Source organism: Lissotriton helveticus, chromosome 1_1 (genome assembly GCF_964261635.1).
Source record: "Lissotriton helveticus chromosome 1_1, aLisHel1.1, whole genome shotgun sequence".
Taxonomy (NCBI): domain Eukaryota; kingdom Metazoa; phylum Chordata; class Amphibia; order Caudata; family Salamandridae; genus Lissotriton; species Lissotriton helveticus.
Genome location: NC_136057.1, coordinates 1,866,209,754 through 1,866,237,123, shown reverse-complemented (window position 1 = coordinate 1,866,237,123; position 27,370 = coordinate 1,866,209,754). Strand labels below are relative to the sequence as shown.

Here is a 27,370-nt window from a genome sequence, read left to right as displayed (position 1 = left end):
GGCTCACTTTGGGAGGGCGCTGGTTATAAAGGGGGATCGGGAGCACACGCGTTATTAAAGAAGGCAATAGTGGGGTAAGATTGGGATCCCAGGGGAGGCGACGGGCCGGTGGTCTTGGGCACATTGTTTGATGTCTTCGGAGGAGGACTGGCAGGTGGGAAGTGGGCATAAGTTACGCAGTCTGGGTGCCTTCATCCTTTTAGGCCGGTTGGTTGATGGCGATTATTAAGGCCCCTACGGAAACATGGGGTAGGGGGGGGGGGGGAATTGTGAGGGGGTAATTGCGGTAAGAACGGCGAGGAGGCCCGGGAGTTGTTGGCGCAGGTGGGGGTAGCCTTCAAGGGGGTAGGGCAGGGAGTGTAAAGTGGGGAGCTGGCACACGTGGGATGCAGCTCAGGGCTTGGGCGAATGCTAGTCAGGGGGTGTGGTGAGAATGCCAGATTCCGCACTACAAAGTGTGCAGGAGGCCTCCTTCAGCAAACTACAAGCATGCTTCACTTGTAAAGTGTGGCTGTGGCCTCCGTGCACCGCCATGGGTGCGAACTTTGTGCAGGGTGCTGGGTGGACACGTTGTGTAGAGGTGAACGGTGTGCCCTCGCACGGACTTTGCATGCAACAATTTGCACAAAAGTGCTGACTGAGTAATTTATTAAAAGTGCTGGATGTGCTCTTTGTGCGAGGTGTGAGCCCTTTGTAAAAAAAAGTGCTGGATGTGGTTGTGCTGTCTTTGGGCAACAGGTTGGAGGCGACCGTTGTGCGGGGGGGGGGGGGCGGGGACAGCAAAATACACAGGTTGATGGACAGAATGTTGCACAATGGCAAAACATTCACCCGCAGTCACAGATCTGGGTTTAATCCATCGTTATTTTGCTCACCAAGCCACCCCAGTTCAGACATGGCCATATGCAAATCAGTCTTGACCCTGTGCCTCATGGGAACAGTCCACACCGAACTGCCAAGCCATGTCTTTCCTGGACCGGAATCAAGCATCCTAGGACCGGTTTCTGGCTATCAGCCGTCTTCAGCCAGGATAGCTTGACTCCAGTGGCTTAGTGAGCACGGGACCCACGTCTGGGCATACCCTTTCCACATAGGGTGAACAGCAAAATACACAAGATGATGGACGGAATGTTGCACAATGGCAAAACATTCACCCCCAGTCACAGATCTGTGTTTAATCCATTGTTATGTTGCTCACCAAGCCACCCCAGTTCAGACATGGCCATATGCAAATCAGTCTTGACCCTGTGCCTCATGGGAACAGTCCAGACCGAACTGACAAGCCATGTCTTTCCTGGACCGGAATCAAGCATCCTAGGACCGGTTTCGGGGGGGCAGGGGGGAATGGCTGCTTGAGCCCTTTGTGCAGGGTGCCGATTGATTCCCTTGGTTTGCGGTTGGCGGCCCAGTTTTCGTGTCCTCTGCCTTTTGTCCGTCTGAGGCTGGGGGGGGGGGGGGGGGGGGGGGAGAAAGTAATCAGGTCCAGTGCGTTGTCGGCCCCGGTGCCTGCGGGCGCTCAGGGTGGGCAGAACAGGGTGCGTTGGGAGTGGGTTATGCTGGCCAGGCATGGCCATGTGCGAGTGCTGGGAGATGGCGGTTAGGGCACCAGGGATAGATGCGGCTTGCTGAAGATTGCCTCAGGGGCCTGCTCCTGCTTCCCCGTGAAATGGATCCAAAGAAGAAAAAAAAAAAAAAACAAGCGCTCGAGCGGTGCGCACCACTGCGAGCCATGGCCTATTGGTGACTATTACGCGCACCAACGGTGTAATAGACACCAATAGGCCATGGGAGGAGCAATGTGCACGCCTCAGGCCAATTGCGTGCAGTCTTTTAGAATAAGACTCATGCAAAGGTCAATGGGGGAGCTGAAAAGGAAACGCACAAGCACGTGCGTGTGCAATTCCTAGGTCAGCTCAGATTCCAAGTTTTTCACTTACAAAATTTCTCGCGTTGCGCGAGCACTGCTGTGTAGTGTACCGCTAGGCGCAAGACCGAATAAAAGGCAGTCCTTTACAATGTCATTAGCTCAAACTCGCGTGAATGCGAGACCTAATGCATTGCAAATGTTGGTTTTCCTCAAGGGCACTTCCCCCACAGCCGAATTAAGTCTGACTTGAATAGAACCCCCTTTACTCTGGACATCTATATTGTAGTTTTATTCAATGGGTTGCTGGCCGAGCACACAGAAGGCACTTTCCCTCGCCACCTCAGCCTTGTTTCAGAGGACAACAGCGGTGCTCTCCCTGTACGTCTTCTATCACCAAGCCGAATTCACAGGCAGCTGCATGTCCTACTGGGAGCTAAACAGCAGAGACAAATGACAGTTATCAGAATGGCAAACGGTACCACCGCCAACAAGCAGGTAGCCGCTTCAACATCACTAGCCAGTGGGTAGTCTAGGTGCTCCACTTGCTACTGCAGCCTCCCGGACCTCTCCGCGGTCGGAGCTTAGCGCCTTCCTCATGCTCTCAGCTTCTGCTCACAGTATGGAATGACAATACATCTGAAGGAGGAGTGGGTACTCTGTTGGCCCTGAACCAGCCACGGGACTGCCAATGAAGGGATCGGATGTATGAACAAACATGGTCAAACTTCTTAAGAGCGAACAGGACAACAGCAAAACTGGGCATCCACCAGCGGTGGAGGACTATATTGGAAAATAAATTGTGTTCGTGGTTGCGACTAGACAGAGCACAGTGACTCCATGTGAGAATCAAAGTAAAAAGATAAGCTTTTCTCAAGATGGATGGGAGCTCAGCGTGGAACAAAAAAACGTCCTTTAAGAAGGGAGTGTAAAAAGGAGATGGAGAAAGAATACTACAATGTTTATATATTTTTATATAGCACTTCATACGGCACTCCTGCATATTTAAGTCTTGTAAATATCGTGTTACGATTACCCATTTCATGGTACTGAATTTACAGAACTTGGAAGAAGAGAAAAGCAATTCAGTCTTACTGTAGTTCAAAAACTCAAGACCTCCGTATCTCCTCAGTTCTCAAAGGCTAAAGTATTGCTTTCAGTCCTAGGAGGAAGAGTAAAAGATAGAGAGAATAAGAGAGAAACTACGAGAGAGAATTAAAGACAGAAAATAGGAGAGTAGAAAAGAAAAGCACGAGAGAAAGGGACTGTACGAGTATTAGAGAGAGCACAAGACTGACCCTTGCTGAATTCTTCTAGTGGTTCAACCTTGCAAGCACTGATATTGCAACCCTGTTTGTTTGCGTTTAAGGGAGGATTATCAGATTTAACCAGATATAAGGGAGAGCATACTTCTGAATGAAAAAGCGCTTAGGGCCTCAGAGTTGGACTTATTCTGGGTGAAAATTACTGCGTTGCGCATTCCAGAGAGCGAGAGAGGAGTCAACTGTGACTGAGTATATTTAGTAGTTTACAAAAAAAGGAATATAGATTCGATAACCGTTTCTGAAATGCACCAGATTTCAGAGGCCAGATCAAGTGTGGCCCGAGAAAAATCCAGCAGTTCCTCAAAGAGATCAGAGCGTGGGCGTACTTCACTCAAAATGGTTATTTGTGGAACTAGATTATAGGGAGAAAGGGTTGCTTAAAACAAAGCCTCTGCGAAGAAAAAAAGCCCTTTCTGCTCGATGAAACCAACCAGCAAGAGGTAAGGAGCTCAGTAAATATGCTGTGGAAGCAAGCCCCTGTGGAGGAAGGTACTAAACCTCTCAATGTTCCTTAAACAAAAGAAAACTGTTCCCGCCAAAAATGCAACTAGCACGGCCAATTTATGACTCCGCCCACTTGCTCATCGCACTGCAGCTCTGTATCGATTTCTGCTTGAAATTCACCCAAAACACAGGCATGCTACGACCAATATAAGAGGAAACGCTAAAAGCGTGTGACTTGTAGAGTCGGTAGTGTTTATGAAGAGTTAGCCAATATATTTTGGCCGCGTGAACGGCCGTCTACCTCTTGCTTCTCTATTTTACTAGAATAACGCAAACAATGTTGCTAATCTTTACCAAAAGCCTGTCAAGTGTGAAGGGTATGCACACATATAGGCATATAGCATTATAAATACCGGCATTAAAAAAAGTAAACATTTTTCAGGTAAACGGAAGTCTGTCCGATATAGACTCCTTTAGAATGAACACAGTTGAAGTACCGTTTCCTGTTTTTCTTTATTTACGGTTCTTAATGTTTAAAATGTTAATTTAACTACTGAAAGAATACATTGTACACACGTATAATGTGGATGCGATATGATGTATTGCACGGAATCCTGACGAAAACCCAATAAACAGTTCTTTCAAAAAAAATAATTAAAAAAACACATTTAAGGAAATATGTTTTTTATGGGCAAAACAGCTGTAAATCATTCGCTGCTTCTTGCTCCATTATTTCATGCGGATTAGAGTCTGGCGATACGCTGCAATGACACATCCAAAATCAGAGAAGTCCCTGTGCATTGTGGTTTCAGGAGGTGTGGTCGCGAGTTGTAGGTCACAAACATGTAACTGAAAATTGGACTCTGAACAGCAACAGCTTGCAATATTATGTGTCTTACACTAGGTGGCAGGAGAGTACAGAGTATGTTGTCTGCAGAACCACATGGTGCAAAAAGTCTCTAAGTTATTGACCCAAAAAGGAAGTGGACTGACTGAGTTTATCTTGAGGTTGGTAATAAAACCACAACTATAAGCTTGGAAAACTCCTTTTTGGAAGGGAAATTCTTAAGTCTTAAAAGTAGCAACCAACTTAGTATTCTATACAAGTGCAATTAGACCACGAGGACCGAAAGCGAGGTACCGCATAAAATATGGGTAGTGGGGTGGACATGCCTGGAAGCAAACTTCTCTATCGGCTTTTAGATAATGTGCTTTCTGCTATGAATGAGGAAAAAAGCGTCTTCACATTAGCTTGGGAAAAGACATGGAATATCACATAGAAGCACACATCAATGACGCGCTCTATGTCAAATACAGTGTTTTTACAACATACATGTCTTGACGGCAACTAAAGCGATAAAGGAGAGCACACTAATGAAAAAGAGTTGGGCCAGACCAGAGAGTAAGACATCAAAAGTGTGGTACTCAAATTCCGACTAATAAAGTTATTCAAAATATCCACACAACTTACATCAGTTTTCGAGGAGCTTAACCGCAACAAAATGGAACTGCTTTTGAAGCGCAACAGCAGTGCTACTTGAAGTTGCAGGAAAAGCACTGAGGCTTAAAGGAACACTGACATTTTTCACTTTTGTTAAGCTTGTGCACCTGGCTCAAAACAAACTGCAATCAAGGCAAACTTCACCTACAGAAACTTAATATGTTATACAAGTCAGCAATCTTAAACCTAAATGCATAGAACGAACTCCTACCAATACTCAAGAATTCGCGGACAAACTAGCAAATCATTACACAACCAAGGCATAAACATTGGACTCCTATTTAAAACAAAAAAGACACCCTACCCCCCAAACTGGTCAAAGGAAGCAGACCTGCCGGCAGCCCTTCTGGCCTTTGTCATCAACAAACCATCAAGAACATTCTTCCAACTACCTTCACTACAGGAATCTTTTCATAAGACCTAAAAAAGGCATACATACGCCCCTTATTAAAGAAAACTAGCCTGAACCCGCTTGACCCCGACAACTAGAGACAAATTACAAATTGACCTTTCCTGGGCAAACTGATAGAAAGAGCAGTGTTTGCCCAGATGGGTCAATTCATGGACAATAATTCCATACTTTCAGATTTCCAAACAGGATTTCGTCCAGGAAGAGACACAGAATTTGCCCTAGTCACTATCTGGGATGACTTCAAGAACACCATAGACCGGAATTGGGTGGCTGCACTACTTCAATTGAACCTCTCAGATGCCTTTGACACAGTTGACCAGGACACCAATACAACAACTCTATGAAGCTGGTATAGAAGGGACTGCTCTCGCCTGGGTCACATCCTACCTTTAAAAACAGAACAAATGTCATCCATAATCCCACATTCTCTTCCAAACCCTACTTCACAAAAGCAGGGGTCCCTCAAGGCTCCATCATCTCACCCATGCTTCTCAACATCTACATTAAGTCATTACTGGCAATGATCAGTTTATTTCGCCTCACATGCTATAACTATGCAGATGAGACACAAATACTCACATTGGAAAGCCCCAAAGGCATTGGAAATTCTCAAATTTTCCCTTGCCTCAGAGCCGTTGATCAATGGATGAGCTAGCTCAAATTGAATGCTTCCCATATGGGAATACTCACATGTGGCTACTGGAAAAATTTCGACCCACTCGCCGCCTGGTCCGACGATCTGGGAACACTTCCTAAAGTATCTAAGGAAGTAAGAAACTTTGGAATTACCATAGTTTCCAAGCTATCAATGAATGCCCAAGTGGACCAATTAGCAAGATCAAGCTTCAATACTATGAAAACAAAAGTTCCAGACTACTATATCTTTTGTACTGTCTAAACTTGATTGCGTCAATGGCCGCTTCCAAGGATCATCTTTATCAACTATCATTTTACTACTAAGATCTTCTAAAACAACTCTTTCTACATTCTTCCCTCAGGTATCCCTCCTTAGGCACATCTGAGACCTCATTTTACTACTAGGTCCTCCAAAATCTATTTCTAGAGAATTAATTCCTCCATTCCTCCTTACTCATCCTAAACCTCCTACTACTATGATTGCCCAATAAACACGGTCCAAACTTTTTCGTCAGGGGTAGTAAGGGCTATAAAAATAAAAATTACAATTAAGCCAAAGTATGCAGCATGTACAATGATATTGCAAAGGTGTAATTGGCTACCTATAAAATGATATAGGCATATTACACACTCTATAAAGAAATGCAATGCTGAATTTTTCAAAACACAATGTTACACCAAAGAATTACTTTACTGGTACACATTAATGAATTTGTTCTACACCCCCATGAAAAATGTAATGGATTTTGTCAAGAACCCACTCGTACTTCTGTCAAAACACACATGACATGAATGTGTAGCTGTGAGTGGGTGCTAACCTCCTTTATTGCTGAAGTTGGGAATGGAAAAAAAAATGTTGATTGTGAGGCAGTTTTTGGTTAGAGTGAGGGGTGGGAGGGAGGTATGGGAAATTAAGGTAAAAGGAGCATCCTACCATACCAAAAGATGCTTGACCATCAACTACTGAGCCACTCCTCTTCTAGTTGCACATGGGGACTACAAGGTACTAGATGAAAGAATGCATGAAGCCATCATATCCAACAAATTCACTGCTGTTTTTAGTCCAAGACCACAATTTAGGATTTCAGAACACTATTTCTCTTTTCTAAAGGCTCCACGCAGTCAAAATAGCCACCAAATTCACAGTTTCGATAGCCTACAGTAAAAACCTCATCTTTTCACTAGGTTGGAGATAAGACTTTTAAAGGTTTAATGTGAAATCTGAAAGGTTCAACATTGTTATTGGCCTGGTTTGTACATAGGACATTAATAAAATGCTCCTTGAATTAATCCGCCATCTAGGTACACATGCGAGGTGCTGTACTCTGGATTTGTTGCCACAACTGACGAGCACTTAGCAAATCTTATTGAAAGTGATTTTAAAGGGCTGTTCCAGGAAGTGGTTGAATACTTCCGAACTACTAAAAAAAGCAGAGGTGTAGGAAATATCCCTTTTCTGCATGGCTACCCCGCATTTTCAATTTTTGCTAGACCCAATATTCTTGCTGGTTTTAGAACTCTGTACACTTTATCCCTGCTAACTTGTAGCAAGTGCATGCACGTCTCCTTTATACATGGTCAAATTGGCATATAATTAATTCTTATATTTAGCTTCCATTTAAGTCACTAATATATTGTATAAAGTGCACCCAGGGCCTGTAAGCTAAATGTCCTTAGTGGACTGCAGCACCTATTGTGCCGTCCACTAGTGTCTGTGTAAAGCATGGCTTATGAATTTCCAGTATAGCTTGACTGTAGCAGTGTAAAAACTGCAATTTGGCCAGTCGAAATAAACCCTTTGTGCATGTCACAACCACCCTTTTAAATATCAATAAGCAATTCATTCCTATTTGGCCTTGTCACCCACAAGGCATAGTACATGTTAAAGACATGAAGAAATGTAATGGTAACATGTTATTACAGTACTAGCACCTAAAAGCTATTCTCCACTGTGGCCAGCCTAACTGACCTAGGTAGAAAACAAGAGTGCAAATTATAAATCCCAATACTGTATCTCGAGTACAGGTCTAGCTAGAATAATAATTAAATGACTAGTTTTAATAGTTATTAAAAAATATCAATGGTGAAGTTGGAAGTTTAATAAATAAAGTAAAGTAACTTTTAGAAAGTTACCTTTTCCCGGCCTGAAGTTCCTGAAGGCCAAATTTGCATTTGTCATCCCACTTCAGCCAGCCAGTAATAAGCAATTGAATCGGTGTGAAAAAGCTGTGAAATGCCTCACAGGAGCAAACAATAGGATGACCTAACGAGTAGAGAGGACTTCTCTGAACCTCACAGAATATTCAGGGTGGGGCTGTGAGCATCCCTTTGGACATTACAGTATAAAGTCCAGCTTTAATGTCACATCCTGCTTTACAGGTCTGCTGGTTTTACATACAACACTGGGGGCACACTTGAAAAGAGAAACAGGATGCCCAAGCAATTCTTGCATATCCAATGTATGGTTGCTGAAGGACCTGCTTTGTACTACTGACTTGTGTATCTGGGTAAGTGAGTACAGTGACCGCCTCAAACTGGATTTTAGTTTTAGATGTGGGAGGACGCAAGGATTACCCAAAGTGCGTAGCCTAAGCCCTGGGAACGTTTAGTTGGTCAGGGTGTACACATGAGTGAGTGCCACCAACTAGCTAGTGCCAGATATACATAGGTTATCTCAAATAACCCACTTCAGAACAATCCTGGACGTAAGAAAGCTCAGAAGAGGACTGAACCGGTTATGTACGACAGAGTAAGAGACCTGACCTGGAGGACTGGACCGGCTCTCTTGTACCCAGGACAAAGAACTGGACTCCAAGGGTCATAAGGCTGACCTCCTGTTTAAGTTACAGACACACAACAAGCCAAGAGAGGCCTTTTCCTGCAACTATCCAGCTGATGAGTGGCAACTGGACGTGGCCGTGCTGCAGCCTCTGTCTGATACCCTGTGAGTCTAAGTATTTCTATACACAAAACTCAACATAACAGAGGGTCCAAGGGGAAATAGTATTAAAGACCCAGTTGTATCCTATCCCCCAATCTAACTCTACCTATACATAAATGGATACTACTGGTCTGGTATCATGTGGCTAAGGATGAAGAAGCAGTGGTACAACGTGTATTTTGAAACCGGATGTGTTGTTGCACAAAAAATGGAAAGAAAACCCATCACCCAATGGCGGAGCATCATAATCTGGGATTTTATCAGAAAACTGGTATCTGCTAGGTGTCTCACTTTGTTGTTATCGTGAGATATCCTAGTATAGATCCACCAGTGATGAGGCCATAAAAAGTAGTATGGTGGTGCTGAAAAATAATTTGCAGTGCTCAAAATGTGAAAACAAATCTTGAATGTGAGGCTAAAATGGACTATTATGATGCAAAGGAACTAATTTATTATGAGATCATCATGTCAAGACTAAAAACAGTGTGTAGATAGTATATAAGAATGGTAACTATCAACTGATGGTTAAAGAGGTCGACATGTTTCAGCCATACACGGTTGGTAGGTAGACCAGTGGCTTTCTTCAGGACCAATTTGTATAACACTACTGCAAAATGAAATGTGAGAAAACAAAAATACGTCCTACCATGTGTCAAATTCCAAAGTGTAGGAGTAGTATCTCTGGCAATGGATTCTTTCCTGAAAGATGAATATGTATATACATACAAACACAGACAGTACGTTGAAACAGCTCTACAGAAACATAATAGCCAGAGTTGTGCTGTAAATTTTTAAGCAAACATGTGATTATATACTCATATAGTATGTCAACTGCACTCACCCCAAAAAGGCTTGGGAAAAGCCTCACCTCTCCTGGCACTCGCTCAGGTAATGAGGCCCCGATCTATGAGAATGGAGATAAATGGTATAGGACAATGCATTATCCCTCATCATTTATCATATTATTAACATATTACCTCCTGGCACTCGCTCAGGTATGATAAATGATGAGGGATAATGCATTGTCCTTTACCATTTATCTCCATTCTCATAGAGCGGGGCCTCATTACCTGAGCGAGTGCCAGGAGAGGTGAGGCTTTTCCCAAGCTTTTTTGGGGTGAGTTCAGTTGACATACTATATGAGTATATAATCACATGTTTGCTGAAAAATTTACAGCACAACTCTGTGGCTATTATATGTTCCTGTAGTGCTGTTTCAACGTACTGTCTGTGTTTGCATGAATATACATATTTATCTTTCAGGAAAGAATCCATTTCCAGAGATACTACTCCTACACTTGGGAATTCGACACACGGTAGGACGTATTTTTCTTTTCTCACATTTCATTTTGCAGTAGTGTTATACAAATTGGTCCTGAAGAAAGCCACTGGTCTACCTACCGACCGTGTATGGCTGAAACAGGTCGACCTCTTTAACCATCAGGTGATAGTTACCATTCTTACATACTATCTACACACTGTTTTTAGTCTTGACATCATGATGACCTCATTATAAACTAGTTCCTTGGCATCATAAGTCAATTTTAGCCTCACATTCAAGATTTGTTTTCACATTTTGAGCACTGCAAATTATTTTTCAGCACCACCATAATACTTTTTATGGCCTTCTCATCACTGGTGGATCTATACTAGGATCTCACGATGACAACAAGTGAGACACCTAGCAGATACCAGTATTCTCAAAATCCCAGATGATGCTCCGCCATTGGGTGGGCTGATGGGGTTTCTTTCCATTTTTTGTGCAACAACACATCCGGTTTTCAAAATACACGTTGTACCACTGCTTCTTCATCCTTAGCCACATGATACCAGACCAGTAGTATCCATTTATGTATAGGTCTCTAAGTATTTCCCCAGAGGTCCTGGTGGCTTTAGAAGTGTACTCTTGTGGTGGATTAGGACTTAAAGGACAACATTAAGAAGGTAAAATCTTTGACCAGGACAAACTGGTTTGTGTTATTCGACCAGCACTTCATCGCGGTTAGCGCCTAGGTCAAGGTCTATGGCGACCACTGACTCATTAGCACTCTAGCTTTGTGGCACAATTCCCGCTTAAAAGAAATTATGTCTCCAGGTTTTGAATGCCTGTCATTTTGTTTACCAAATGTTACTCTTTCTCCAATTTGGTTTCAGATTTGTATTGTTTTGCATTTTGACTTTATTACTATTTTGGTGCTGCATAAATACTTTACACATTGTCCCAAGTTAAGCCTGACTGCTCTATGCCGTAGCTATCATGGGGTTGAGCGACTTAATAGTGTGACTGAGGTTTCACTCCAACAAGGTTGAGATTACTCCTTGAGGTTTGTAGCGATCCAGACCAAATGACAATTTAAGTTCTTAAAATAGGTATAGGTATATTTGGTTCCTCGGATGCATTGGAATATATATGAAAGAAAATATCCTTGTTTTCGCTAAGCTGTCACCATCACCAAGGACGTCCTGTAAGCTTCCATTTGCTGCCAAACTAAGTGAATGAGAGCTAGATGCCGAGTCACAGCTTTTTCAAGGAAAGCGAGCGCAAATAATAAGGATTGAGGAAAGCGGTGCCCACATGGTCAGAAAGCGTTTACCGCTGCAACCGATTAGCACACGAACAGCCCAAGCGAGGAATCCCTCAGAGCAGGCTGTAATACAAGACTGAAAATTAACTCCCATTTGGTGGAAACGTAGGATCACGAGCATGATCCAGTAAGATCCCGAAAAGAAAAGAAACTCAGTCAGAACTAATACCTTACCCTTGACCGGCGGCTGCTGGTTCAACAGATATCCCGTATTAAGACAGAGCCCTGATGAGAATCCGTAGAGTTGACATACCGGATTCGAAACGCGTTGGCGTAAAAAGAGTAGCCATTTATTGGTTGAATGGACTGAATGAATTAATTTGGAGTCTATTTTTCCTTATTTGAACTGTCTACATTCAACTGTAGTTCATTGATTTATGATTGTCATCAAGTTTATACTTTTGACTCTGGAATTACGGATGATTTTTTCTTCATAGTATGAATATTTGAGTGTATATATATCAGAGCAATTCACTTTGTATAATACAACTAGTTATGTGTATGTGTATGTTTTTGTGTTGTAAATAATCGCGAATTGTAAATAATTGTATATAAGGTGTACAAAACGATAAGGTGTCCCTTTCATACATCAATACTTTAAAAAAAGACAAAAAAAACAAACAAATAATAAAAGGGTTTGAGTGATATACCCGAACGAACCAGGAAGTCTCTTATGGTTTGTTCCCTCAAAAATAGAGGATTTGAGTAAGTGTGTGGCCGGCAATTTGTGTACTTAGAATTTGCTGTACAGCATAATAAAACATCAACTCTATCTGCACTTATGCTATCAGAGGTTGCTAACATCAGTGCCTCACGGCCTGCGTATAGCATTATATATATATATATATATATATATAGCTTTTGAGTTATTGGGCGCTGCTTCCTATCCTCCACAATACATGTGGAGTTTTAAACTCTACTCGTCTGTCATCTGGCAATGAGACGGTGTCGACTAATTACGATTATGAGGAAATTTCCAATGATTGTGGACTTACAGACCTAATGAGGACTGCTATCTCTTTGTTCCTTCCGTTTGTTAGCTCCAGGAGATGTATGTGTGCATTTGATTATGTAGTTGTTGTATATTGGAATGTGGCGAATTCAGAAGTTCACAGTGGGCTATCAATATTTTGGGAAGGCATGGGCTGGCCACCGAAGACCTGGAATTAATAATTTAATGCAATAATTCTGAAGTCAATGTCAAGCAAAGCTGGTGTGCTTCACAACAACAAGAGTGCTGGTGGGTATTGGACTGCAAAGGCCCACACTCTGGTAAAGTCTTGTTCTTAAGACACTAGAGTTAGGAAAAAGGAAAAGTTTATGGTTGCATTTTTTTAATCAAACAGGTCTATTCTATTTATTTGCTGGAAATCATAATAACAAGCATTGGCATAGCCAATAGGTCTCGCCTTTGGGACCTTATAAGTGTTTATCCATGCAACAGTTGATGTTGTTGCACCAAGGATATTGTGCTGCACAACTAAATACTTATAAGGTCCCAAAAACGAGACCTATTGGCTATGCCAATGCTTGTTTTTATAGTAAAACTCAAACACTTTGCATAAACATTTCTGAATCTACCCCCACCCGACCAAAATTTTAAAGACCGCATTTGTACGAGTCACTCATTCCTGCTAGATATTCATTCAAGTATCTTTTGGTGTTATTACTTAGGTTGCCACGCAAACAGTCTCAACACCAATTAGAATTCTTTCCTTTAGCAAAACCGATCAAAAGTTGTGGAGAAAAAAATAAGAAACCTCGACATTGCTATTCCTTTTCATAATACCCTTAAATAAATACATTTAAAAAACGTGGCCTCTTCCAACCGTGGACGACGAAATATTTTTCACTTTTTGTTTTATATAGCGTAGAGTCGACCCGAATGCATCAGCGCGCTTTACATGGGCACCAGCTGCTTTGTAGACTGGCACATTCAATTTTTTAGGCACGGGAAGGAGAGATTGAGTGATTTTCCCAGAATCACGGGAGAGTTGAACCTCTCGCCAGTCTTGAACCTGGTTCTGCTTCATCTGTGCTACAACCTATCCGCAAACATTCGGACACCACAAGCAAATACGTAACAAAAGGTACTTAAAAAAGTGAAAAATAAATACATGTGTTCTAAAACGCCCGTTTCCTTTCTTTAAAAAAACATATGCACAGCAGAAGCACTAGCTGATATGTTTTCAAATCATCCCTTACAAAACAACTCCTTTTCCGGCTCGTGCCAAAACAAAATTGAAATAAAGAAGTGCTACAAGCATTTTTGTTACCATATATATGATCAAGAAATCATTATGAACAACTGAACATCCATATTAAAAAAAGTATTCACAATGGGCTCTCAAGAGCGGCGTTGAATTAGAGCTCATGGCAGCAAAGCAGCTTCCCAGCGCTTTTCGGAACGATTGAGCCTTTCTCAAGATAACAATCGCAATAGAAAGTACATGCCCAGCAAGGTATAGAAGACATAGAAAACATGTTCTTCTCGTGTCCATCCGTTTTAAGTATAAATCCAAAAATAAAACAAACACTCGAAACACAAGTCTCGTGAGTATTTACCGCATGCAGAGAGGCGTCGCATGCGTTATTTACCCGCACCGAATTTGAAAGTTTTGCCTCCGAAGAATTTTTCGTCGACACATTTCCGAAGATTTGATGAGAACCCAGTACCAGCTTAGATTGGTTCTTAAGTGCCTGAACACATATTTGCCGTAAAGAACATTCTACTTAAACGCTCTATATAGCTATATATTTATTAATAGAATAGGATGAGCCTTTCTCCTGAACGATTAATACTCACCAAAGGAGTTTTCGCATGTGTTTGAATACCGAAATCAAAGGGTGTTGGCAGGTAGTACGTCAAGAACTCAAAAAGCCCCCTCCACGTGCCTGAACTTTGCCATAGATTAATTAGGAGCATAGGTGGTTGTGTTTACAAACAGTGCAAGAAAGTAGGGGGGAGCCCGTCGGATCCCGGTTCCAACACCTATTTCCCCAGAGAAACATGCCGAGTTTGTCCTTATGTAATTTTCTGACACCAGGACATATTCATAAGCAAAAATGCTGGATTGCTCCAATACAAACAATCATGCGGAGCTTTAGGAGCAAGAAGTTAACAGCCAATTGGACAGCTACGCTCAATGACCAATGGGAAGCTTCAACGCATCACCGCATCGGGAAGTAGGTTTCACTTCTGCAACGGGGAGACGTTCGTTATTCATGGAGCCAGAATTACAAAATGATGGTTTAAAATTAGACAAAGCAGCTCCGCATCACATGAATAATTCTGGAGGTAAGCTTGGGCAATCCTGGCACCCCTGTAGCTGTAGAAATAATTGCACGTTCCGGTTTTTAGTGCTTCCTTTACAGTGTTGTGAGTGCTTACGCGTCTACCGGTGAGTTGGGGGGGGGGGGGGGGGGGCGGGTGCGTGCGTCTGTCTGTGTGTTGTGTGTGTGCCTGCGTGTGTGCCTGCCTGTGCCTGCCTGCGTGTGCATGTGTTGTGAACAGCCGGCCGGGATCGGAGCGCGTGACCTGATCCGATTCCGGACGGCTGCGTGCGCGTGACAGTCTGTTGTCTCCTCTGCCTAGTCCTTGAAAGGGAAAAGGACTGAAATGATTACAAAAGATCGCTTTGCGACAGCAGGGGCTTTCGCCCCTGCAATCGCAGGCGCGACCTAAAAAGTGGGTTACCGCTGCCTCTACAGAAGACCAACATTTTTTTTACGTTAAAGTCCCTTGGTATGGTTTCCCTGAGCATACTGAAACTATGTGATTAACAATAACACCTTCTTCACCAAAAAGGGTCCACTTATAACCTCCCAACCCACCCTCTTACCTTTACTTTTCCATCACAGTGAACTGAAGCCACAGAAGTGGAGACTTTGACCAACTTTGTGGCAGACAGATGGATCTTGAAGTGACGGAAGAAATGTGAATACAAACAGTTCAAGAACAATTGCACCTCCTCCTCTGTGACCTCATCACGATTCTTATGAATATCGTCCCACAAGGCTCGAGCATCTTCTGGATGTATAGCATAGGAAATGTCAAGGCTTTGCGGATGGATAGGCACAGAAAACAAGAGTTCCGTTGGGGCGAGATGACTGTGCACATCATAGCCCGTCCACATGGCGGCCATCCACGAGAGGTCCCGTGAGCTGATGGCGAAGTCACTAATGCAGCAGTCAAAGGTCTTCTGGAACCAGCTACCAACTAAAGCAGTGAAAGTCTCAGTGCCGTTCACCAAAAATAAAGGAAGGCATGTAAAAGGTTCTGGTAAAAAGTCCAACACCTCTTCATCCCCAAAAGTACAGCAGAACCAGCCTGTCCATACCACTTTATCTTCGGAGTTTGAAGCTGCAAACGGTGGTTTTGACATTAGCTTTAAAAAAGTATAAGAATGCAGAAGTTAATGAACTGTGGAAAAAAAATGCAATAAACCTAGTGTCCTTACAACATTTGTTTCCCCCATACACCCAGGAATGCAAACATTTGCAGAGTATGAACAACTCACTTCAAATAGAGATCAAACACATTGCTAAGGACGGAAAGGTACCTACAGAAGCTGGCAACCTAAGAGGAGCCAACTAGGAATCTATGCTTGGCCAACACATTTAAAAGCTCTGGGCCAAATGTCAATATTTTAAATTTAATGTCAGGGAACCGCAGACTGCAGTCACTACTCTCTGAAAGATTAAAACAGATAATTTCTAGTAGATGCCCACTAAAACTAGGTGTTGCCATAAAGCAGATCAAACAAAGCCAAGATGCAGGCACAGCCGTACCTAAAGGTTATTTGTAGGACAAGATATCAGACAATGAAACACTCTCAACCCACTGACAGACAGGATAACCAACTTGTTCTTCATAACAATCCCCAAAACTAAGTAGAACATCTTTAATTATATATTTACCATAGGATACAGTAATTGGCAAGGACCCATGGAGAGACCCATAGGTTGCATTACTTAGACACCTATAGGCCACAATCATAGTTAGGACTCCCTTCCGTATCCCATTACTCCCCCCCTTTTACCAAGGTTCTAAACATTTTATTTTTTGAAAAATGTTATTGGCATTTTCGCATGGTATCAAGACATTTTTACATTTGTCATTTCAACTTTCATATAGTCTCTGAACTTCTGATACATCCTTATTTCTATATCACAGAATTATTTTCCTTTCAGCTCTCGTTAAGAAACATATATCACATGCTGTTTGTTCAGTTCTAAACATTTTAAACAAGGATTCAGGATGTCAAAATCTCACCCACAGGCACCCAGAAACGCTTGATATTACTGAAACCATTGCTTGTAACTCATTCATGTTAGAGTGTGATCGTTACTCAGGACAGAGTCCTTCCTCAACTGAATGGATCAACTAACAATATCCAGGTGGCTGCAAGACACCGCATTTGACAATATACAAGACAAAGGTATCAGCTGCATCACCAAAGCCAGACACAGCTACTTCCTGAATTATTGCATCAACACTCATGAGTGGAATCCATTGAAAAAGGTTTCATATTCACAAGATAAAATTAAATTATTGTAGAAGGGGTTGGATCACAGGAAACAGCTATAAATTAATGGGATTTAAGCTACCATGCATTAAGATGCGGGATTTTAGTTAAAGGGCTGGTTTGGGAGGACTGAAATTAAAAATGAGGAACAGTAAGAAGTTTTATGTCTCAACTGCAGCACCCTCTGATGCAATCTGCAAAAAGATGTGCCTTTGAAGCAGTTAGTAGTAAACGCATGACCTCAGCCCCTTCCCCCTTTGGAAAGGAAACACTTGCTCTATAGCACCAGTAACTTCTACCACAAGGACCTGCAGCAACTCAAGACACAATCCGTTCACCTCTCGGTTCAAAGGGGTTTCTGTGTTCAACCTGGTCTGCTTTAAAGGGATTTGTTAGAGACAAAAAAAGCTGGCGTTTAGACCCAGGAAACAGTTAATGAATAGCTCCCATCTTTCCAGGTAAGCTCTCCATTTTCCAACCAGACATACCCCACACTAGAAAGACTAAATACATACATCTCAATCTAAGCCATGTGTCCTCAAGACCGCCCCTCACCAAAGCAATTCTCCCACTCATGCCACTCAACACTACACTAACACACTTAACACTAAAATGCATCCAGACAGACAGCACTTAAAAAGGATCTGATTAAGTACAAGAATCTGAATACCCTCCTCCTCTCAAATATATCTCCACATTTCCCCCAATATTTTGAAGAAATAATCCCAGATGGATACACAATATTCCACACAGCTCACATGTGGCCCAGATACGATTCACAGAAGCAATTAGACTTGTTACAATCATCACAAAATCCTCAACCAGCATCAAAACTCTATACATCTACCTACAACTTCAACCTTCACACTCCATCTTAAACGTTTTAAACAAGTCATCAGGTTTTAACCAATACTCAAGTTGAATGATCTCATTTTGCAGTTCTCCCTCAGCCTCCCTCTCAATGTTGGCAATGCACTGCAGATGGGACGGCACAGTCCTTGACACATGGGTTCCGAAGAAGACGCCCTGCCGATCAAGATATGTACATTGGGAAACTTAACTGCCAGTCACATTTGCCTGTACTGCACTGAACTAACACCATTTGGCGGACTTGTGCCCCTATCGCTCGCTGCACCAGACTAATGGGTTTGGGTTGTGTTTTCATGTTTATTTTGTCCTTGAGACACATAGGCCCAACCCACTGCAGCACAAAACCTTTGGCTGCCAGATTACAGTACCACATTATGGATCAGTGAAGGGCACTGTCTGCAATTAAGGTCATATTTGTGTCCATATGTTAATGCTGTTATAACTTGTATTTATGGTCCATTAATAAAAAAATCTTTATTATTAGGGTGCGTACTCTAAGTAAATGTTATAAGTTCAGACTGTACTATTGACAGTGGTTCCAGTATAAAAATGAGTTCACGTTTGCAAAGTTTAACAATATTAGGCTATGTATAATGGATGCTCTCTGATCAGATGCAAATAGATGCAAAAGCTTGAAAGCAATATTGATGACACTTTGCTTTTTTTTTTAATGACCTTTTGGAAAGCAACTAGGAATTTTTGTTGTTGTTGCTAAACTACTGTGAAATTGTGTTTGCGTGCGAAGGTAGGTATGGGTGCGACCATGCCTATGTGGGTTAACACAAGACTATAGTGGTCTATGGTCTAGTTGTTGGTGGGGGGAAGGCAGTAATTAACCTTGAGAGGTGGTGTTCCACAGGGTGATTGGGTTGGAGGTTTAGGGTTCATGTCAGTTTACATGTTACTGTTGGCTGTAATGCCAAAATGCAGAAGAGTGTGTTGTGCTGCATGGTGATGGTAGTACAGTCTGATCCAGTGTGGGTGTATGTTTGAATATCAGATCAGGCTTTAAGAAGTCAAGGCACTGATAAAGTATGGAATTGGGCAAAGCACTTAGCGGCTTATGAAAAGGCAATACATTACAAATGTTAAGGAGGTACAACAGAAAGAGCTAGGATAAGAAATGAGATGGCGCTACCTGGATTTCAAACTATGTGGTGTTCAGTTAAGGTCATTAGGCATGATTAAACTAAACTGATTGGTGTCCGCTAAGAAATTAAAGAATGTAATACCAAAGAAAAACAAGCATTTGCAATGCAATAGGTTTCGCATTATTAAAGTTGGAGCTATTGGTGTTGCATTATTTAGCAATGGCTCAAACTGTAATATTGCGAGACCTATTGCATTGCAAATGCTTTTTTGCATGTCACCCCGAGAGGGACAGGTATTCCTAGACGTGGGTCCTGTGCTTACTATGCCACTGGCGGCAAGCTAGCCTGGCTAATGTGGGGTGATACCCTGAATTCAGTCCCAGGATGCTTTGTATGAGTGAAGCTTGCACTGCTGCTTGTGATGTACCTGTTTGATGTATGTATGTATGAGTGAAGCTTGCACTGCTGCTTGTGCTGTACCCGTTTGATGTATGTATGAGTGAAGCTTGCACTGCTGCTTGTGCTGTACCTGTTTGATGTATGAGTGAAGTTTGCACTGCTGCTTGTGCTGTACCTGTTTGATGTATGTATGAGTGAAGGTTGCACTGCTGCTTGTGTTGTACCTGTTTGATGTATGTATGAGTGAAGCCTGCACTGCTGTTTGTGCTGTACCTGTTTGATGTATGTCTGAGTGAAGCTTGAACTGCTGCTTGTGCTGTACCTATTTGATGTATGTCTGAGTGAAGCTTGAACTGCTGCTTGTGCTGTACCTGTTTGATGTATATATGAGTGAAGCTTGCACTGCTGCTTGTGTTGTACCTGTTTGATGTATGTCTGAGTGAAGCTTGAACTGCTGCTTGTGCTGTACCTATTTGATGTATGTATGAGTGAAGCTTGCACTGCTGCTTGTGCTGTACCTGTTTGAAGCATGTATGAGTGAAGCTTGCACTGCTGCTTGTGCTGTACCTGTTTGATGTATGTATGAGTGAAGCTTGCACTGCTGCTTGTGCTGTACCTGTTTGATTGATGTATGCATGATGAGAAGACACGCCGAGCTGAGGTAGGGGATGTGTGTGTGTGAATGCCGGGGGGTTCTGTATGTATGTGTGTTTGCATGTGGGCTGTGGGGGAGGGGGGCCGGGGTGTTCTCTTTGTGTGTGTGTGTGTGTGTATGCGCCGTGGGGGGGGTCTTTCTGTATGTGTGCGTGTTTGTATGCGTGGCGGGGGTGGGGGGGATCTCTATGTGTGTGTGTGTGTGTGAGACTGTGTGTATGCGCGGTGGTGGGGGGGGGTCTGTATGTGTGTGTGTGTGTGAGTGCGTGTGCCTGCTTTCACGGAGCCATGGGAGACAGGAAGCGCGCGCGACCTAATCCCAGTTTGGAAGGTTTGTGACTCTGCATAGCGTCATTATTTTGGGGTAGTAAAGTGGCCTTAGGGATAACATAGTGCGAGGAGAGTAAGGGGAAAAGGGAGTAAATTGCGGCAATGTGAGTTGGAAGGTAGTGAGAAACAAAGTTAACTCGAGTTCAGCTTCAGCACGAAACCTCTGCTAGTTGTGGGATATCGACTTTGCGAGTTAGTGAGAGCGCCTCTCATTACATACTATAACCTATTTGATTGGGTGCTAACGCGTTCTTATTCTAGCCCGATGCCACTGCAAACACGCGTCTTCCCCTCAAATTCTCAAAACACATTAACAAAAATAATTCAGCACACTTATGACTTAAGCAAAACCCCTGAAAGCGTTTCTGAATTCCAAGTGTATATGATGTATTGTCGATATTTTGCAGCTTACCCAGCAGGGTAGCTGCATTGGCTGAAGCCCAAGAGGCTGCCTTTCTTACAATACTGTCGGGGAGGATCATTTAACCTGCCCAAGACAGCCAGTTGTAGAGGAGACCGGCAAGGGGGCAAGAGAGGCAGGGAGACGGAGCATCGCCGAGAGACCGAGAAGAGGGAGTGGTTCAGCAGCAAGAGAGAAAAAAAAGATATTATTGTGTTAGCGTGATGTAAAAACCAATAAGGAGGTAAATTACCAAAGGATGAGCAAGTCAAATAGGCAATTTTCTGTAAGAAGAGCAACAAATGAGACAAATTATAGGTGCAGGAAGCGGTGAGCTACTACATAAGGGAGAAATATCGAATGAAATGTTTGAGGGGGCTCAGGATCCCTCAGGACTAAAACCTTTAAACGCAGAACTTAAACGAGCAGCAGAGGTGGGACAATAAACAATGCCAAGGACTGTCCCCACTCTTCCTCTCTCACAATGGGTGCCACGGCCCCTTTAAGGCCCCACGGCCGTTGCTGGCCCCTCATACCCTGGACCCCGGAAGCGGTGGCCGTCTGCAGCTTGGGACAGTGTTGAGCGTGAGGGAGCACAGAGTGAGCTGCAACCCGTCGCCTGCTACCGAGGCAGCTGTTGCAAGATTGGTAGATGCTCGGTAGGGCCTTCTCAGTTCTGTCTCTCCACCTCCCTCCCCGCCCCGGGCCCCCTCTGTTCTTCTGGCTGGTGGGATCATTGTGCGCATGTTCTATGCGGCGGCCATCTTAACGTCAGGGGTGAGGTTCGTTGCTACTGAAGGGTGTTCTAAAACGTCGCTCTACAGAATGCCTGTTTCCGAGATGGCCACCTCAGTAGCTTAGGTCCGCCCATAAAGCGTTTTCAGAGGAAACACTGATGTAAGCAAAATACGGAAGTTCGACAGCGGAAAGCTGTTGCCATTTCTGAATCTATGCTTTTAAGTGGACTCCTGGTAAAAGCGGCAAAGAACGCTACATTTTACATTTTCTAAAAGCACTTGTGCATTGGATTGTGTGACTACGTAGGTACAGAAAGGAAATCATTAAAACATTTCGTTTTTCTAAATATTGCACACATTAACTTTTTCTCAAAAAGGATGGAGCGGTAAACATTTGAAAACAACTCAGGTCCCGGACCGGCAGCCAATCAAAGCGCGGCCCGGGAAATGACGTCACGGGGGTGTCCCGGGCCGGCAGCCAATGACAGCGCGGCCCAGGACAAAGGGGCGGGACTTAAAAAAGCCAGAGAAACGCCCCCGAATCGCGTTTTCACGAGAAAGCGTCATTGACAGCCTCTGTCTCCCAATGGCTAGCCTCCATTTATGGAGCTAGCCAATGGGAGACAGAGGCGGAACCAAAGTCCATATGTAGGATCATGAGGTTTCGCCGTGGGCGGAGCAACTGCTATGCAGTTGCAACGCCCAGGGCGAAACCTAAAAACCCAGAAACATTTAGACTAAAAGGGACCATTGAAGTCATGTAGGACCAAGCAAACGATTAGACGGGAAATAGACAGATTGCACACTCAAATGGTGTTTGGTAAGTAGCGCAAAAGATTAAATACAAAAATGTTGACCTTGTATCATTTTGTTGCTATCAGTATTATAGTATGCCAGAAAAGAAAATTATAAAGTAAAAAAAAAAAAAACCTAAACAAAAAAACAGTAAATCGGGCTTATACTAATCTCAAGTATATGCGGGCAAGGAGAGTTACATCAAACTATACATTGCTATAATCTTCACATACTGCAGTAGTGCTCTTAATAGCAGTTGACACCCAAAACTGCTATATTTTTTTACATCAGTACTCAGCTTTACCTGGATTAGAATAGCATCCGGGTCACGTTCTCTGCCTTTGAGGCCCAAGAGAGTAGACAGAGCCACTTTCACAACGAGATCCAAGCCCATCTGCACAGCCATCCCTTTCTGCTTTTCTGCTGCAATGAAGACAGAAAGCTGCCGGGAATAGTCCTTGAGACGTGCATGAGAGAAACAGTACATTGGAGTCCCACTATACAACTTCCACTGTTTCCGCAGGAGTGGTGCTATTTTTTGTGGATCGGGGCTTTCCTGGGTGGGAAGGGAAGAAAAGAAAACAGTAAGTTTTAACTTCAGCAGCAAGAGTACATTTAGTTAGGGTTAACAAAGAAACCTGTAGCATAAATCAGGTACATGTTTTACTTCTCATTTTCTCCCTCTAGCAAAGAGGCTAATATTGGAAGGGTAATTCACGGTCAGTCTTCTATTCATCCTAGCTGAGTTAGACAAATCTTAATTTATTTACCACAACAATTTAGTTTTGGACGGCAATGCAGGCCAGGCGTCAGAGTTTCTCATAAGTGAATGTCAATCAGTGCAGAAAGGATGCATAAATAACTAACAATACAAATCACTGAAAAAGCCAACAGTTTTGTTAAGTTACATAGCAAAAACAACGTTTAGGAATTAAGAACAATGGTTAGAGCTAAGAAAGCAGCAATACAAGTAAACACACAAAAATCACTCATATGGCTGTAGTTGCAAGTAGGATGGAGTGGATAAAAAACAGATTTGGTAACTGCATGTCATTCAAAAAGCGGTTTGTTACTTAGGTCTTCAACAAGGAGCCAATAGGAAGCCACAGATCAAGGACACCAATGTTTCAAACAGGGCTTCTCAGGTCCACCAAAGTTTCATTTGACTTGCAGTGCATCGATGGTGAGGGGTTTGTGAGGTGCGTGTGCGAGGGGTGTCTGGTTTGTGAGGTGCGTGTGCGAGGGGTGTCTGGTTTGTGAGGTGCGTGTGCGAGGGGTGTCTGGTTTGTGAGGTGCGTGCGCGAGGGGTGTCTGGTTTGTGAGGTGCGTGCGCGAGGGGTGTCTGGTTTGTGAGGTGCGTGCGCGAGGGGTGTCTGGTTTGTGAGGTGCGTGCGCGAGGGGTGTCTGGTTTGTGAGGTGCGCGCGAGTTGTCGTGTGCGCGAGTTGTCGTGTGCGCGCGAGTTGTCGTGTGCGCGCGAGTTGTCGTGTGCGCGCGAGAGCCACAGATCAAGGACACCAATGTTTCAAACAGGGCTTCTCAGGTCCACCAAAGTTTCATTTGACTTGCAGTGCATCGATGGTGAGGGGTTTGTGAGGTGCGTGTGCGAGGGGTGTCTGGTTTGTGAGGTGCGTGTGCGAGGGGTGTCTGGTTTGTGAGGTGCGTGTGCGAGGGGTGTCTGGTTTGTGAGGTGCGTGTGCGAGGGGTGTCTGGTTTGTGAGGTGCGTGCGCGAGGGGTGTCTGGTTTGTGAGGTGCGTGCGCGAGGGGTGTCTGGTTTGTGAGGTGCGTGCGCGAGGGGTGTCTGGTTTGTGAGGTGCGTGTGCGAGGGGTGTCTGGTTTGTGAGGTGCGTGCGCGAGGGGTGTCTGGTTTGTGAGGTGCGTGCGCGAGTTGTGTGCGCGCGAGTTGTCGTGTGCGCGCGCGTTGTCGTGTGCGCGCGCGAGTTGTTGCGCGCGCGCGAGTTGTCGTGCGCGCGCGAGTTGTCGTGCGCGCGCGAGTTGTCGTGCGCGCGCGAGTTGTCGTGCGCGCGCGAGTTGTCGTGCGCGCGCGAGTTGTCGTGCGCGCGCGAGTTGTCGTGCGCGCGCGAGTTGTCGTGCGCGCTGTCGCGCGCGCGAGTTGTCGTGTGCGCGCGCGAGTTGTCGTGTGCGCGCGCGAGTTGTCGTGTGCGCGCGCGAGTTGTCGTGTGCGCGCGCGAGTTGTTGTGTGCGTGAGAGGTCACTGGTGCGTGTGTGCGTGAGAGGTCACTGGTGTGTGCGTGTGTGCGTAAGAGGTCACTGGTGTGTGTGTGCGTGTGTGTGTGTGCGCGCGCGGTCACTGGTGTGTGTGCGTGAGAGGTCACTGGTGTGTGGGTGCGTGCGTGAGAGGTCACTGGTGTGTGTGTGCGTGTGTGCGCGAGAGAGGTCACTGGTGGGTGTGTGTGCGCGCGCACGCGAGAGAGAGAGGTCACTGGTGGGTGTGTGTGCGCGCGAGCGAGGTCACTGGTGGGTGTGTGTGGGGGCGCGCGCGAGGTCACTGGTGGGTGTGTGTGCGCGCGAGGTCACTGGTGTGTGTGCGCGCGAGAGGTCACTGGTGTGTGTGCGCGCGAGAGGTCACGTGTGTGTGTGTGCGCGAGAGGTCACGTGTGTGTGTGTGCGCGCGAGAGGTCACTGGTGTGTGTGTGTGCGCGCGAGAGAGGTCACTGGTGTGTGTGTGTGCGCGCGCGCGAGAGGTCACTGGTGTGTGTGTGTGCGCGCGAGAGAGGTCACTGGTGTGTGTGTGTGCGCGCGCGCGAGAGGTCACTGGTGTGTGCGCGCGCGCGCGAGAGGTCACTGGTGTGTGCGCGCGCGCGAGAGGTCACTGGTGTGTGCGCGCGCGCGAGAGGTCACTGGTGTGTGCGCGCGCGCGAGAGGTCACTGGTGTGTGCGCGCGCGCGAGAGGTCACTGGTGTGTGCGCGCGCGAGAGGTCACTGGTGTGTGCGCGCGAGAGAGGTCACTGGTGTGTGCGCGCGAGAGAGGTCACTGGTGTGTGCGCGCGCGAGAGAGGTCACTGGTGTGTGCGCGCGCGAGAGAGGTCACTGGTGTGTGCGCGCGCGAGAGAGGTCACTGGTGTGTGCGCGCGCGAGAGAGGTCACTGGTGTGTGCGCGCGCGAGAGAGGTCACTGGTGTGTGCGCGCGCGAGAGAGGTCACTGGTGTGTGCGCGCGCGAGAGGTCACTGGTGTGTGTGTGCGCGCGCGAGAGAGGTCACTGGTGTGTGTGTGCGCGCGCGAGAGAGGTCACTGGTGTGTGTGTGCGCGCGCGAGAGAGAGGTCACTGGTGTGTGTGTGCGCGCGCGAGAGGTCACTGGTGTGTGCGCGCGCGCGAGAGGTCACTGGTGTGTGCGCGCGCGCGAGAGGTCACTGGTGTGTGCGCGCGCGAGAGGTCACTGGTGTGTGCGCGCGCGCGAGGTCACTGGTGTGTGTGTGCGCGCGCGTGAGAGGTCACTGGTGTGTGTGTGTGCGCGTGAGAGGTCACTGGTGTGTGGGTGTGTGTGCGTGAGAGGTCCCTGGGGTGCGAAAGGTGCCTGGGGTGCGTGAGGTGCGCGAGTTGTCTGGTGTGTGCGCGCGAGTTGTCTGGTTGGGGTGCGTGAGGTGCCTGGGGTGCGTGAGGTGCCTGGGGTGCGTGAGGTGCCTGGGGTGCGTGAGGTGCCTGGGGTGCGTGAGGTGCCTGGGGTGCGTGAGGTGCCTAGGGTGCGTGAGGTGCCTGGGGTGCGTGAGGTGCCTGGGGTGCGTGAGGTGCCTGGGGTGCGTGAGGTGCCTGGGGTGCGTGAGGTGCCTGGGGTGCGTGAGATTTTTAAGTAAGTACTGCTTCTGTAGGTTTAATGTTTGGCAGCCATTAATAAATCCAAAGTAATGTGGCCATTAAAGTGCCAAGGTGAAAAGTTTCTTAGAAAGACAGCCCACTTCCATCAAGGATTCTGGCAATAGCACTTTGCATAGAACCGGAATGAATGCTTGGGGGCAATTTACACAGTGACATCTAGAGATTCAGCAACAAATGTGTTAATTTAATTGTGAAAGACTAAAAGGGGGAGGAGGACAAACACACAGAACAAGCATTTGCAATGCAATAGGTTTCGCATTAGGAAAGTTTGAGCTATTGGTCTTGTAAATGACAATTTTTTTATTTATGTGTTGGTTTTGAAAATAGCTAAATTAATAGCTTTGTCATTTACCATGCCAATAGTTTTAACTTTTGCAAATGTGACACCTATAGCATTTGTAATGCAACATGTTTTGTATTTACGTGACTTAGATGTATTTATATTACAAATAACAATGGCTTTTAATTTTTTTAAATAATTAATACTTAAATAAAAGTGATTGTAATTTATAATGGCAATAGCTTAAACTTTTGTAAATAACTTTAGTGAAGATTATGTTCAGTGTATTTTATTGTGACGAAAATCCAAGAACAGAAGTGAAATATTAACATCTTTTTGTGACATTTGTAATAAAGCTTGAAACATTGAGAGAACATATTTGAACCAGTTGTTGAATGGTTGCACAGATTGATGATGTGATGGTGCAGAGTGATGCTGTGGCGTTCAGTCATGCAGTGGCAGCGCATGGCGATGCTGTGGCGTTCAGTCATGCAGTGGCAGCGCATGGCGATGCTGTGGCGTTCAGTCATGCAGTGGCAGCGCATGGCGATGCTGTGGCGTTCAGTCATGCAGTGGCAGCGCATGGCGATGCTGTGGCGTTCAGTCATGCAGTGGCAGCGCATGGCGATGCTGTGGCGTTCAGTCATGCAGTGGCAGCGCATGGCGATGCTGTGGAGGCCCCGAGGCATGCTGTGGCGTTCGGTGCTGTGGGGAGGGCCCCGAGCGGTGCTGTGGGGAGGGCC

General features: G+C 45.1%; 1 protein-coding gene across 1 annotated transcript in view; it reads right to left on the bottom strand.

The window, feature by feature from the left end:
* The window catches only part of CENPL (centromere protein L), a 106,554-nt gene that overhangs the window by 33,314 nt on the left and 45,870 nt on the right, over positions 1-27,370 (bottom strand). Inside the window, exons 3-4 of the mRNA XM_078641821.1 lie at positions 22,817-23,068; positions 15,551-16,096 (exon numbers count right to left, since the gene is read on the bottom strand). Of these exons, the coding sequence (XP_078497947.1) occupies positions 15,551-16,096; positions 22,817-23,068 (798 nt within the window). The remainder of the gene's footprint in view (positions 1-15,550; positions 16,097-22,816; positions 23,069-27,370) is intronic.